General features: G+C 39.5%; 1 protein-coding gene across 1 annotated transcript in view; it reads right to left on the minus strand.

Moving 5' to 3' along the window:
• LOC150079183 (large ribosomal subunit protein uL1) overlaps positions 1–4,048 on the minus strand; it is a 58,280-nt gene extending 54,232 nt beyond the window's left edge. Inside the window, exons 1-2 of the mRNA XM_090383630.1 lie at positions 3,956–4,048; positions 1,926–2,081 (exon numbers count right to left, since the gene is read on the minus strand). Of these exons, the coding sequence (XP_090239756.1) occupies positions 1,926–2,081; positions 3,956–3,960 (161 nt within the window). The 5' untranslated portion in view covers positions 3,961–4,048. The remainder of the gene's footprint in view (positions 1–1,925; positions 2,082–3,955) is intronic.
• Between the last annotated feature and the right edge of the window lie 10,051 nt (positions 4,049–14,099).

A 14,099-nucleotide genomic window follows, 5' to 3' on the forward strand; every position in this document is an offset into this window, starting at 1 on the left:
TTATTAGTGGAGTTCCTCAGGGTTCAGTGTTGAGTCCATTGTTGTTTTCTGTATTTATAAATGATATTGATGATGGTATATCAGGCTTAATGTCCAAGTTTGCAGACAATACGAAAGTTGGCAGGGTTGTTAATGACACTAATGCAACAGGATCTAGAAAAGTTGAGCAGATGGGCTGAGAGGTGGCAAATGAAGTTTAACATTGACAAATGTAAAGTACTACATATGGGAAGCAGTAATCCCAGAGTAACGTTTCAACTCTATGGTACTACACTGACAGTGGTAGAGAATGAAAAGGACCTGGGGATAATTGTGCAGGCAGATATGAAGTTTTCTGAGCAGTGCAGATGGTCTGCAAGAGTAGCTCATGGTATCTTGTCAATGATATACAGGAATTTTTCTAGCAGGCATAAGGAGGTGATTATCCCCTTTTATAAGGCAATGGTCAGGCCACACCGTGAGTACTGTATACAGGTCTGGAGGCCTCATTTCAAGAAGGATGTAGAGCTGTTGGAATGAGTACAGAGAAATGCAACAAGATTAGTGAATGGAACAAAGGGTTGCTCTTACGAAGAAAGGCTTAAGTTTTGCAAATTAGTGTCTGGAGACTAGGCACCTGTGAGGTGATCTGATTGAGGTGTATAAATCCTTGAATGGTTTGAGCATGCTCAATGCTGATGAGATTCTTCCTCTTGCTCAGAATAATCACCTGAGAGGGCATAAATTCAAATTGAGGAAAGACAGTTGTAGGATAGATGTGTGGAAGTTTGCCTTCAGCCAGCGGGTGGTTGATTGCTGGAACAACTTCCACCTATAGTTGTAGAAATTGATAGCTTAAACAGATTCAAGGCAGAACTTGACAAACATAGCAAGTGGATGGGTGAAATAAGGGTGTTTTTTTTTTTTTTTTTTTTTGGCTGATGGTATATAAGCTTGCTTTTTTGCACCATGTGCCTTTGCTAATGCTAATTTTGCAGTCATGCCAACCACTTCAAGATTGAGTCATGTAGCTTCACTGGTTACTTTTAAGTCACTCTGGCCACTTTTTACAGCCGAGTCCCGCCACAAGCGGTCATTTGGGCATCTTGTGTCAATTGTAAATGCAGGATGCCCCATTTCAAGTGTAATGGTTGATGTTTGACCAACACGTTTTCTAATCAAATTTAACTTTTTTTTATTCATACCTGCAGACTTCTTCCTCAACTTCACTGTCACTACCTTTGCTAAAATCATTCTTATGCTTTGACATCATGGCTGAAGGGCATTTTTAACAAAAAGTGTAACAGAAATGATTTACACATGTGCATGAGAAGAACTACAAAAAAACATGAACATACTAAGTACTGTATGGGAAGCATGTATTCTTCCACAAAGGCAGGAAGCCTAGACCAATGATTTATTTACATATCTATGAGTTTATATATATCAGGGTATTGTGAAAATTCATTCAATCAGCACACGAGTGTGTTAAAAACACACACACACACTCACGTGCACATGTGCCCACTAACTACACATTTTGTTACCACACTGTTTATGGTATGAGGGCAATTTAAAGTTATGTATCAACACTTTAAATTGCTCCACATCTCAGGTACCATTATTAATTTGTATGAAAATGTTTGCCTTTTATTGATGAAGAAACATTCCCGAGGAAATAAAACCAACATTTGCATAATGTAAAAATTTATTCTTGAAGAATAAAAATATTACAAAGGTGAAACGTTTGTGGGAATATCTACTTATTGATCTTTAAAAAGTGGAGGGAGGCATTGAACATGAGTTCATATGCTTTAATACTGGAATGCAGGCTACACTTCTAACTAATCAAGTATATTTTATATACTTGATTAGTTAGAATATACTAATCAAGTATATATACTTCACAAGGGGATCTAAAAGGAGGAAAAAAGCTTATTGCTTACTTTACTGTGCCAGAAAACCTCTTATCTTTCTGAGGATCATAATTTTTTAGGGCAATCTGCAGTTCAACAGTCTCAACAAATTTCCTAGTCTTTTTCTGAGAATTTTCTAATGCAGCATTCACACATTCATAGAGAGTATCTCGACTGACTTTGGAACTGAAATAGGAAAAAATATATATAATAATAAATAATAATCAAAAAATTTACCAAATAAAATATTCCATTTCAGAAGAAATAATTTTAAATAATTACAAAATGTGGTAATTTAATGAAGCTCAACTTACCTGTTATTTTTAAATAGGTATTGAAATTATTATACAGCAATACCTCGCTTAGCATGGTTTCAAATAGTAGCACGTTTCGCTATAACATGGTTTTCAATTAAGTTTAAGTCAAAAATTTATTGTACAGATTAAGACTCATTCAATAGCCTAGACACTACATATATGCTGCAGTGCCAACTCTATTGTCTCACATGCACCAATAGCTCCCCATAAGTAGTCAGCAGCAACGTGCAACAGCATTCAGTATTCTTAATTCAATCCTGACGATACGACGTGATAGCTTTTCAAACTTGTTATTTCATAATTTATTTTTATCCCATTAAATATGATCGAAAATATATATGCATCTTGGGTAGAAATCACTGCCACCAACATGCATTGTTGGCAGCATGTTTTGCCCTATTTCACAAATGATTTCACTGGTTTTGAATCGCAAATTGCCGAGGACATTGTGAAGATCGAAAAAGACTTGAGATTCGAAACTTTGGACACTGCTTATGTACGTGACTGCATTGACTCACATGCATATGGCTTAGATGATACAACTCTCCTTGAAATTGATGGCAAACTGCACAAGAAGAGGAAAACAATTCGGAAGTAGCACAAAAAGATTTTACAACAGAAGAATTGGAGAAAGTTTTTCTGGGGGGGGTTGACATGGCCTGCAAGGCAATTACAAATGGAGATCTGGATGTTAACGTAGCATAAAGATACTTCAAATTTTACAAGACGGGATTCGACGCTACAAAGACTTGTACGCCGAGAAAAAGAAGAGATGACTTCAACAGACTTTATTACTGAAATACCTAAATAAACAATAAAGCTCTTTTCTTATCTCTCATGTTACCTTTTCATTAATAAATTTGCAATATTTTTTTATTTCAAATCCTTTTAATTGGCTATCAAGCACAAATTCTTTATAGATTTGTATTTTGTTTACAGGCTGTTTATCTGGTATGCATTCAATTAAAACTCATTATAATTATACCTCAATCAGCATGGTTTCACATAACACAGAACAGTTTCGTATCCAATTATCAGTGCTATGCAGGGTATTGCTGTACATTCATTTTTAAAATGCGCCATTACTAATGCTATGGATGATACTGAAGACTTATTTTGAGGAATCAATTAATGAAGATGAGTTCAAAAAGTGATGACTCCATTTGATATGTATGGTGATCATCCAGAAATTATAGAAGCAGCAACTAAGTTACCTTTTTTTTTTTGGTGACAGTAAAGACTATAAAGATGAGAATTTTCATAGCTCTGGATAAAATTACATTTTCAAAGTTATTTTCCAATAAAATAATATTGGAAAAAAAAAAAAAAAAATATATATATATATATATATATATATATGTATAAATTCTTTCAGAAGGCAAGTGATGAAAGATTTCGTCCATCACTTGCCTTCTGAAACACCCAATGTGATCAGAATATGCGACTATCCCCACCAACCGTAGTTTCCTTATTATACCTGCATAAATACTACACAAACTACTAACAGTTTACTCAGTCAATTTAACTACGTATAAATAGTGAAGTCCGCTTATTTTAGAAAAATAGCGCTAATTCCTTCAGTGTTATGATACTCAGATGTTCAGCTAAAATTCACAAAAATCATGTTTGAGAAAGAAATATAAAAAAAATAACTATCAAAAAATAAATAATGCAATAACCTTTATCAACAAATTATAAAATAATGAATAACAAGAATTATGTAAAACGGATTAATTAAGCTACCTCATTTTCAACCAAACTCAAAAAGACGGAACAATACTACACATACACACGATTAGTGACGAACTGAGGATTACAGATGGCGCTTTCTTTCACTATTCCACGCATTTAAAAATAAATCATGTTTCGTACCGGATAGTTAAACATGAAAAACAGTTATTAAAGTGAAATTATTCAATTCTAATTATTCAGGTCCATTATTCAAGTAAAAACAGAACATAGATTGAAAATAAAAAATTTCCACAACTTCTGGAAAAGAAGACAGGAAGAAAAAAAATAAAAGAAAAACATGAAAAAATTATCAAACCTCATCCTGGCAATAGTGGAGGTTGTATTATAGTCGCATTGGGCAACCAACTTGGGTGCCAATCCAAAAGAGATTCATTAAAACGTATATTACCACAAAGATGCAAGCTTAATTCGTATAAATTAAAGTACAGTGAACATAATGACTAATTTCAGATGAAAGCTTGAAGTACCGTTGATTATCTATTAAGATTCTTAGCAAAGCTTATTATCTTAGTACTTACCTCTAGATCTGTATTAGCACCAATATTACCAATATCACCTCTAGACCCGTATTGGCACCAATACGAATCTAGAGGTGAATAATAGCATTAGCATTAGTACAGGCATTTGATGCAAGAAAGCAAGCTTATGCAGAATCAGCCAAAAATAAAAAAAAATAATAAAATAAATAAGTAAAAAATAACCACTTCCACTTCACCCCTCTGTTCGTTCGAAATACCTGTCCAGCTGAGCCTTAAACTTATTTCGTCTATCAACTTCCATGCCAAGGGATGGAAGTCTGTTCCACCAACCAACCACCCGCTGGCTAAAGGCAAATTTCTGCACGTCTATCCTACATCTGTCTTTCCTCAATTTGAATTTATGCCCTCTCAGGTGATTATTCTGAGCGAGAGGCAGAATCCCATCAGCATTGAGCATGCTCAAAATATACAAGGCTTTATATACCTCTATCAGATCACCTCACTGGTGCCTAGTCTCCAGACACTGTAATTTGCAAAACTTAAGCCTTTCTTCGTAATAGCACCCCTTTGTTCCATTCACTAATCTTGTTGCCCATCTTTGTACTCATTCCAGCAACTCTACATCCTTCTTGAAATGAGGCCTCCAGGCCTGTATACAGTACTCTAGGTGTGGCCTGACCATCACCTCCTTATCCCTGCTAGAAAAATTCCTATATATCATTGACAATATACCATGAGCTACTCTTGCACCCGTCTGCACTGCTCATAAAACTTCATATCTGCCTGCACAACCACCCCCAGGTCCCTTTCATTCTATACCACTGTCAGTGTAGTACCACAGAGGTGATACGTTGCTCTGGGGTTGCTGTTTCCCATATGTAGTACTTTACATTTGTCAATGTTAAACTTCATTTGCCACCTCTCAGCCCATCTGCTCAACCTTTCCAGATCCTGTTGCAGCAGCACAGTGTCAGTAGTCTCCTTGACAACCCTGCCAACCTTCGTATCGTCTTCAAACTTGGACATTAAGCTGATATACCATCGTCAATATCATTTATAAATACAGAAAACAATAATGGACCCAATATTGAACCCTGAGTGACTCCACTAATAGCATTAGTCCATGATGAGCAGTGTCCATTGATTACCACTCTCTGTCTTCTTCCCCTATACCACCCCTTTATCCATAGCAGCAATTTACCTCCAATGCCACACTGCTCCAATTTGTGCAGCAGTCTTCCATGTGCAACAGTATCAAAAGCCTTTCTAAGATCCAAGTATATAATATCAAAGTTATTCCCTGCTTCCAGTTCTTTTGTGACTGCATCATCGTACCCAATCAAATTGCTCAGGCAAGACTTCCCCTTAACAAAACCATGCTGTGTCCGAGCTATAACTGAAGTCTTGTCTGGATGACCCTGCAGTGATTCTTTAACCAGTGCCTCCATTAATTTTCCGGGAACAGAAGTTAAACTCACAGGTCTATAATTACTGTGTCAGCCTTTGATCCTCCTTTGTGAATTGGGGTCACATTTGCACATCTCCGGTCCATGGGTACCTCCGCTGAGTCCAAGGAAGCTCTCATAATTATGGCTAAGGGTTTGCTTACTTCCTTTGCTACCTCCTTTAATATAACTGGATAGGTCCCATCCACCCCAGGTGCCTTTCTTGTGTTTATCTTCAACAATTTCTCCTCCACATTACTCTCAGTTATTCCAAGGTTCTCTAGCTTACTGCCAGAGTTGAATACACCTCTGGCATTCCCCTCCCTGAATAACTCCTCATGTGTGAATGTCGATGCAAAATATTCATTTAGTTTGTTAGCTACCTGAGCAGGATCATCAACAGTTGACCCATCGATATCAAGTGGACCAATCTGATTCATCCCCTTCCTTCTAGAGTTTACATAAATAAAGAACTCTTTGGTGTTTTTCTTTGCATCCCTTGCCAAAGATTTCTCGTAATCTGCCTTCGGCTGCCTAACCTCCTTTGTAACTTGGTTAGAGATCAACTTGTATCTATCATAGGCTTCTGTGTCACGTGTTAATTTATACTATCCCATACATTTTTCTTCTCTGCCATATGTCTCATTAGTTCATCTGACATCCATTTAGGCCTAAACCTTGAACAATATTTCTTAGTTGGTATGTAAGGCCTAGTAGCTTCCAAGATAAGTTCTTTGAATGCCTCCCATTTTGAATTTGCTGTTGGTAACATCATCAGATAATAAGCTTTCTAAGCTTTGCTAGAATCTTAATAGTACAGTGATCACGGTTAATATTACTTTTCGTTTAAGGTTATCACTTTTATGAAGTGCCGATTATACGTAGAAAAAAACGACATTTATTGTAATTAGCTTTTCAGTTTATCACTGTTTTGCCGTATAACGGTTTACGCAAATGCAGCGAAAGCGACAACACATATCTCCGTGTTTTCTTGAACTCCGACATGTTGCGGATACAATTATTGCTGTTACCTCGCACAATTTTTATGGTTGGCAGCGTTCCTACGTCAAAGAAAGTACAGTATCTGTACTCCTTCCATCTGACTATTTTCCAGTAGAGCATTAACCCTTTTCTCACAGTTTCCCTTTTATTGATGACTATAAGTAACAAAGAGTGAACAATCAAAATAAAGTATTTGATATTGCTAAATTTTAATGTTTTATTATTATTATTATTATTATTATTATTATTATTAGCTATATGATTCAAGGAAGCCTGAGGCTTATGCTGCGCCAGCCAAAAAAAAAAAAAAAAAAACAGGACCCTGGGTTTCTTTCGTTCTACTTCCACAGTTTTATCTAAACAATTACGCTTTCCGTCAACAAACAAAACTGGATAGCTACATTCTTTGTTTCATCGCTTATCCTTATGATTAATCGCTTATTATTATCAATTAAGCTGGGTCCAGAAGTGATCATAATAACCGCTCGTCCTCTGTATTTTGAAAATTGAAAAATATGTTCCCACCACTCATTATATTGCTTCCGAGTTAGAATGGACTTTTTATAGATTAACAGTTGAACCAATACCTTGCTGGAAAGAAACAACAGACAATCGAGCAAACAACAGCAGTTTTATAGGAGGGTCCGGACCTCTATGATGATATATGCAAAATTAACGGGATCCTAAACGCTGTCACGAAACAGGAAAACTTATTACTATTATCATTAGCTATATGGTGTATGAAGTCAGAAAGAAAGAAGAGAGAGAGAGAGAGAGAGAGAGAGAGAGAGAGAGAGAGAGAGAGAGAGAGAGAGAGAGTGGAAGGGGATCACCAAGAAAGAGAAAAATGATTATATCCAGCTCAGAACCGTGGGTATGCCAAGCCCATACTCACCAGATAAGAGCCCCTGGGGTTGATAAACAAAATACTTCTCAGTAGTGCATTTCTTAATATAATCTTTACAATGCAGGGGAAAAAAAATTCCAACCAAACATAATTTACTGCTTCCATCAGACTAAGGAGGTAACATAGCAAAATATTTAATTGAAAATTAGGCTACTCAAAATCACGAATTTAACAACGTTTCATTGCAAATTTCTCTCAACGTAAAATAGAAAATAAAATTAATTAATTATGACAACGGTATGTCTGGCTTCATAGTTATTTAAAATAAGAGGATAATGACATAATGTAGTTTTCTGATTTTTTAGAAACTAATTAGAGGTAGCATTTGTCAGTTTGTTCTGATATTCAGCGGGGTGGTCAGAAATCTCTGCGAACAGTGTAAAAAACACATAGGTACAAAGTTCTATTTACGTATTTTCTTTTTTTTTATCAATGGGTTCACCTCAATACGATTATTCTATTTAATTTGCTGAGAGCTCATTCCTCTAAAATTTTCTTCAGGTTGGAAATTAAACCAAGCGTCCAGCAGCTTTTCCTCGTCATTGTCCTTAAATGAGTTCCACAGAGATAAGACTACAGATTTCTCAAAGAATAGTTTTCATTTGGAAACATATCTAGCCTGTATGGAGCGGGAAGGTTTTATTTGGGCAAATTCACATTCATGAATATTAGACTGTATAAACCGAAATTTGCACAGATGTGCATTAATATGCAGAAGCAAAACATGATCAGGCAAATTTCTTCAACTATTTTTTCCCTAAATGCAGCTTTTCATTTTGCTATAAGGTGGATATAAATTGAGTGGACAGAAATAATGGGAAACTTACCTAGTACAGGGCAGGCCGACCTTTCGCCGGGATAAAGGAAGTCGCACAGCGAGGCATTGAGTCCACTAGTTCTCGAAAGTGCTCCGCAGGTATTTCCATCCATGCTTGCTGCACCGCTCTCCATAATTCCGTCGGATTCCTGGGCGATCTTCATAGACTTCGAGGGTGCTTTTGACTCCCTCTGGTTGGAGAGAGCCTTCACAAATCATCGGAACATCTCATGCTCCTCTCAGTTGTAACAAGCTATCCGAACCTACGTTGTTCACAGATCTATGCAGGTAACTTCAAAAACCTGCAGCATAGTACGAGCTGTCAATAGAGAATGCCCTCAGGAACATTACACTGAATACATGGCTAACCAGACATTTTAATTTTGTTACTCCATTTGAATATGCCGATTACCTTGTGTTTGTCATCTCAGGAAACTCCAGGCAACAAATCCAACAAAGAGCCTCTCCAGTCTTAAAGGATCTCATAGAATGGGCAACTGCCAACAAACTTAAAATTTCTCCATCCAAAATCCGGTTCATGATCTTCAAAGGTCAACTAAATATTCATAGTCCATCTATCTTGAAAATATCTAACAAACAAATACCATATGTCAAGCACTTAAAACATCTTGGTGTGATCATTTATGATAGATTCAATTATACCCTCCGCGTAAACCACCTAAGAGATAAAATCAAGAAATTTATTATGGCTACGGATTACGAGAACTGACTGGGGGCTTGGACGTAGAGTTCTTCTCTTATATTACAAGGCAGTATTCATACCTACTGCAACCTATGGTGATCTGGTTTGGTATGACAGAATTAAAAACGTCAAACTGAAATCATAACTACTCTCCTTGCAAACATCCGTGATTCTTGCAATTCTCGGTGCCTGCAGAACTGTATCAACTGATGCCCTGCAAATCATAGCTGGAGTATTACCTTCTCGGGGCTTGCACATTTTGTTTTTGTAAATTCCCTTTACAAAAACACACCTCGAGCCCACCTCAAACCCAAAGGGGGGAGCACACCCAAACCCAACTTCTCTCTGGCACCTCTTCTCTCTTCTTTGGGGGGAGCCCACCCAAAGAAGAGGGAAGAGGTGCAGTAAGTGAGCTGATCCCATACTGAGCATGGGCCCACCATCAGCAATTAATTCTTCCTCGGCCAACGGTAACTTGTAGGCAATGAGCAGGGTCCCACGCTGGGCAGGAGATTTGGATCATCTTCTAATTTAGGGGATGGAAGGAGGCACAAGGATTCATGAAGCTCAAGGATTGTTTGGAGTTCTTGTATCTAATGTAGAAAAATCATTTTGGGTTGGTGGGTTTGTAAGAGAATTTCCTTTGCGAAGGTCGAGAAATTCCTGTTATGTCAGATAAAGACCCCGAAAAGGGGAGCCCACCCAAAACAAAGGGCGCCATCACTCCCCCCAAAGGGGGAGGAGCCCACCCAACCTCACGAAAAGGAGAAAAGATTGTGAGGTTAAGTGACACACAAAGTCTGGTTGCCTAATGGCATGATTCTGCATTTGACAAGTCAAATGCCAGTCCCACTCCCGGATAGTATTTATGTGAGTTCCTGCTCAAGTAGGAAAAGCAGATATTTTCGTACACCTCGAAGAGAAGAGGTGCCAGTAAGTGAGCTGATCCCAAACTGGGCATGATCCGAGCATCAGCAATTAAATCTTCCCCGGCCAACGGAAACTTGTAGGCAATGAGCAGTGTCCCATGCTGGGCAGGAGATTTGAATCATCTTCTCAAGTTAGGGGATGAGAGGAGGCACAGGGATTCATGAAGCTCAAGGATTGCTTGGAGTTCTTGTATCTAATTCAGAAAAGTCATTTTGGGTTGGTGGGTTTGTAAAAGAATTTCCTTTGTGAAGGTCAAGAAATTCCTGTTATGTCAGAATAAATATCAATACCCTGTTGGTGTTTTCTTTGATTCCAATCAGAGGGTGTTCGGTGAATTTTGTTTTGGGTCCATTATAAGGTAGGAGTGCGCTGCACAGTTTTGCTGTAGTTGGATTTGACGCATTGCAATGATGTTTAGGCAGGTGGTAGACGTCAGAGTGCCCGAAAAATGGATGACTGGACCCAGGGTATCCCAGCAGAACATCGCATAGCATGACACCGCCGGCACCGGCTTGCGTTCGTCCAACGGTGCATCCAGGCGCCATAACTTCCCCAGGTAAATGATGCACACGTACCCATCCGCTCAAAAGGTGCAACACGAAATGTGATTCTTCGGACCAGACGCCATTCTTCCAATCACTCAAGGTCCAGTTTCGATGCTCGGGTGCCCATTGTAGGCGCTGTCGCCGGTGAACCGTGGTTAGCATGAGCACTCGAAGCTGCCTGAAGCTACAAAGTCCCATTTCCAGCAGGGTTCGATGTATTCTGTGTTGTAACACATTACTGCCATCATCAGCATTCCAATTACTGGCGAGTTTCGCCACAGTCGCCCTTCTGTTGCCAGGTACCATTCGGGAGAACCTTCGCTCACCTCGAGCATCGATGAGCCGTTTGTCGTCCAACACCTCGCCGACGGCTTGTGGGTTTTCCTTCCTCGGACCACTTTCAGTAGGTACTAAACACGGCTAGTCGTGAGCATCTCACCAGCCGAGCCGTTTCGGATATGCACTGACCCAGTCGTATGGCAATTACAATTTGGCGTTTGTCAAACTCGCCTGCTTTCCCATGTGATGAACAGTATTAACACTGAGATTAACGGAGCTCCGTATTAGGTGATTTTTATACCTTGTCCCGACCCGCGCACGCGCCGTAGTTCGCCGGGAGTTGATTCGGTTTGCATAATGACTCGCTGGTCAAAATGTTTTGGTTCATGGGGGTACAGGCACCTCTTCTGGCTCTTATTTACCTTCACACAGCGCATGTATTTACTTATTCCATGATGACTTCGAGAAGTCTTTGAAATCCCCAGCACCTTGCGTTCCAAACTGCTGCTCACTCCAATGGAAGCAGTAGAAGAATTAATTTCACTTCTGCATGCGGTTACTGTTAATCTTTTAGTCATCGAATATCTCAGAGCTAGCAGTTTTTCGACCCACCTAACACTGTCTCGAGAAAATTAGCAAATATCCTTGCACCATTTCTATTTAAGTATATCCCATCCCTGTAGAAGCAGTCTGTCCTTTTCACAAGCACAACCAGGCTGAGAAAAATTCTACCTCATGAGTCTTGTACAATCTCTTCAGGGCCGAAATGATTGTCAAGGCTCTTATGATATTCTCCCTCCTGTTGTGCCCGGGCAGAATTGAAGGCACTTTCAAATTTAACCCTAACTCGTGAATTTTCTTCAACATTGCCCTGTATTTGCTTAGTAAATCCGCAGATCTCCTACACTTAAGGTCATTAGTGCCAACGTGTACAACAATATCACCTTTTGTGCCCTTAAAAGATGACATCTGTTCTACAACGTCAATATTTGCCTCTGACAGACAGACAGACCAACCCTGGCACCTTTTTGCACAATATATTTCCAGTTACCCTAGCAATTGAGTTACCGAAAAAAATTGGTTCTCTGTGGGACCTGTGCATTCGAAAGATTGTTGATATATTGCCTGATGCAGAAGTGTGAGCTCTGGCGTGGAGTTGGGCGTTTTATAGCTTGTGTGTCCCCATTTGAATTCCTGCGAGGGCATCTACCTAACTCTTCAAACACTTATAGACGCCCATCAAAATGCTGAGTTAGCGTCTAATTTCTTGACACTCTCTGGACCTACCACAAACAAACGCATCCTCCTTGGTTAGATCATGTCCTGTTCTCGAGAGTTCGGGAAACGTTTCACAAGTGGTACATTTTTTTAGCTTGCTATACGTTGCAGAATTGCCCCTTCGGTTTTACCCCAAGCCACAGCACTCCTGCTGCTTTGTGCCCGTTGCATTGCTGCTTTGTGCCCGTCCATTGCTGCTCCAGTCGGTCTCATCTGAGATAGGACGTCTTTTCTTTCAAGTATCGTCCCCGACCAAGAAGAAAATAAACGCATTAAACAGATATACACTGGTGTGCAAAATTTAAGGACCAGTCAGGTTTTCACCTGTAGCTTCTCACAGGAGTGGCCTGGATAGGGGAAAAGCATACCAAATGAACTTCGTGAGGTGTAGAAATGATGAAGGAAACAACAATAGAAACAAAACGGTACCGAGGGACTTTATTCAAAAATGGCAACATAGCACTGGCTGCAATGATACAGATGCAGCACTGCCAAAGATGGAACAAAGGTAAGAGATAGTCCTAGTAGGAGATATGGCCACCCCTAATGTCGATGCAGGCGTTGCACTGCCTGTACATACTTAGAACAATGTTGTTGATAAGTTCTTGTGGTAATATCGTACATTCCTCTGTCAGTGCCATATTCAGCTGGTGAACATTTTCTGTTGGGTGTGGACGTACCTCAAGGCATCTCCCCAGAGCGTCTGATATGTGTTCGATGGGATTTAGATCGGCAGAAACGGGCAGGCCAATCCATACGTACAATGTCCTCACTTTCCAAACGCATATCAACAGCTGCAGTGCGATGGAGATTATCATCCATCCATAAACACGAACTCGGGGCCAATGGCATCTCCGAACAGACGCACATGAGGAAGGATTACCTCAGTACAGTAGCGTGTACCGGTTACAGTACTGCCTTCCAGTATCTGGAGTTGTGTACGCCCAATCAAGATAACGCCTCCCAGACGAGAACACCTCGACCACCATATCGATCCCTTTCAGTGATGTTTGCGGGGTAGTACTATGTGCCAATCTCTCGCCAGATCAGCTGACGTTCAGAATCGCTGCTGAGACTGAATAATAATAAGTAGAACTCTTTATTATATACAGAAGGTACATTGCTGTATACAACTCCCTTCACGGCTACAAGCCGTGTGTTTTTCATAAAATCTACTCTCATCAGTACAGAGTACCTTAAGTAAAGATTTTGTGGTTTTAACCTTTAGAAATAGTGTCGGTCGTTAAGTTTTGCACATCAGTGTATGACCCATTTGTAGATGTGTTAATTCTCCGTTGGCCGTTATATGACAGCATCGATTGGGAACACTACTTTAGGAAAATCATCATACAGAATAGTGAAAATGAATCGACAAACAAATTCCTGTCTGCTGCAGTGTCCACGCAGTAGCCCAGTGGTGATAATAAAAGTCCTTCCGAAACTTGGTTTAAAAAGGCGCATGTTCGAATTTGGCTAACGACTTTTACACTTTACGGGCTTTTTTTCCCTCCGTTTCTGTGTTGTTGGATTTCAGGAGCATCAGTGTCTAAGGCTATATTGCTCCCACTATATTGTCTGGAATTTGCGCGTGTTCTGAGGTCGAATTTTTCTTTTCTGAACGAAAAACCCGATTTTACTGAAAAAAAAAACAACTGGCGATTCTGGATGGCGATTCTCCCAACTGTGCTACCCACAAGTGGTCGGTTGATATAGAAAACGTCATATCCCAAAATAATGTGCAGATATTGCA

The sequence above is a fragment of the Mastigoproctus giganteus genome, chromosome 10 (genome assembly GCF_048544385.1).
Source record: "Mastigoproctus giganteus isolate SK-2022 chromosome 10, ASM4854438v1, whole genome shotgun sequence".
NCBI lineage: Eukaryota > Metazoa > Arthropoda > Arachnida > Uropygi > Thelyphonidae > Mastigoproctus > Mastigoproctus giganteus.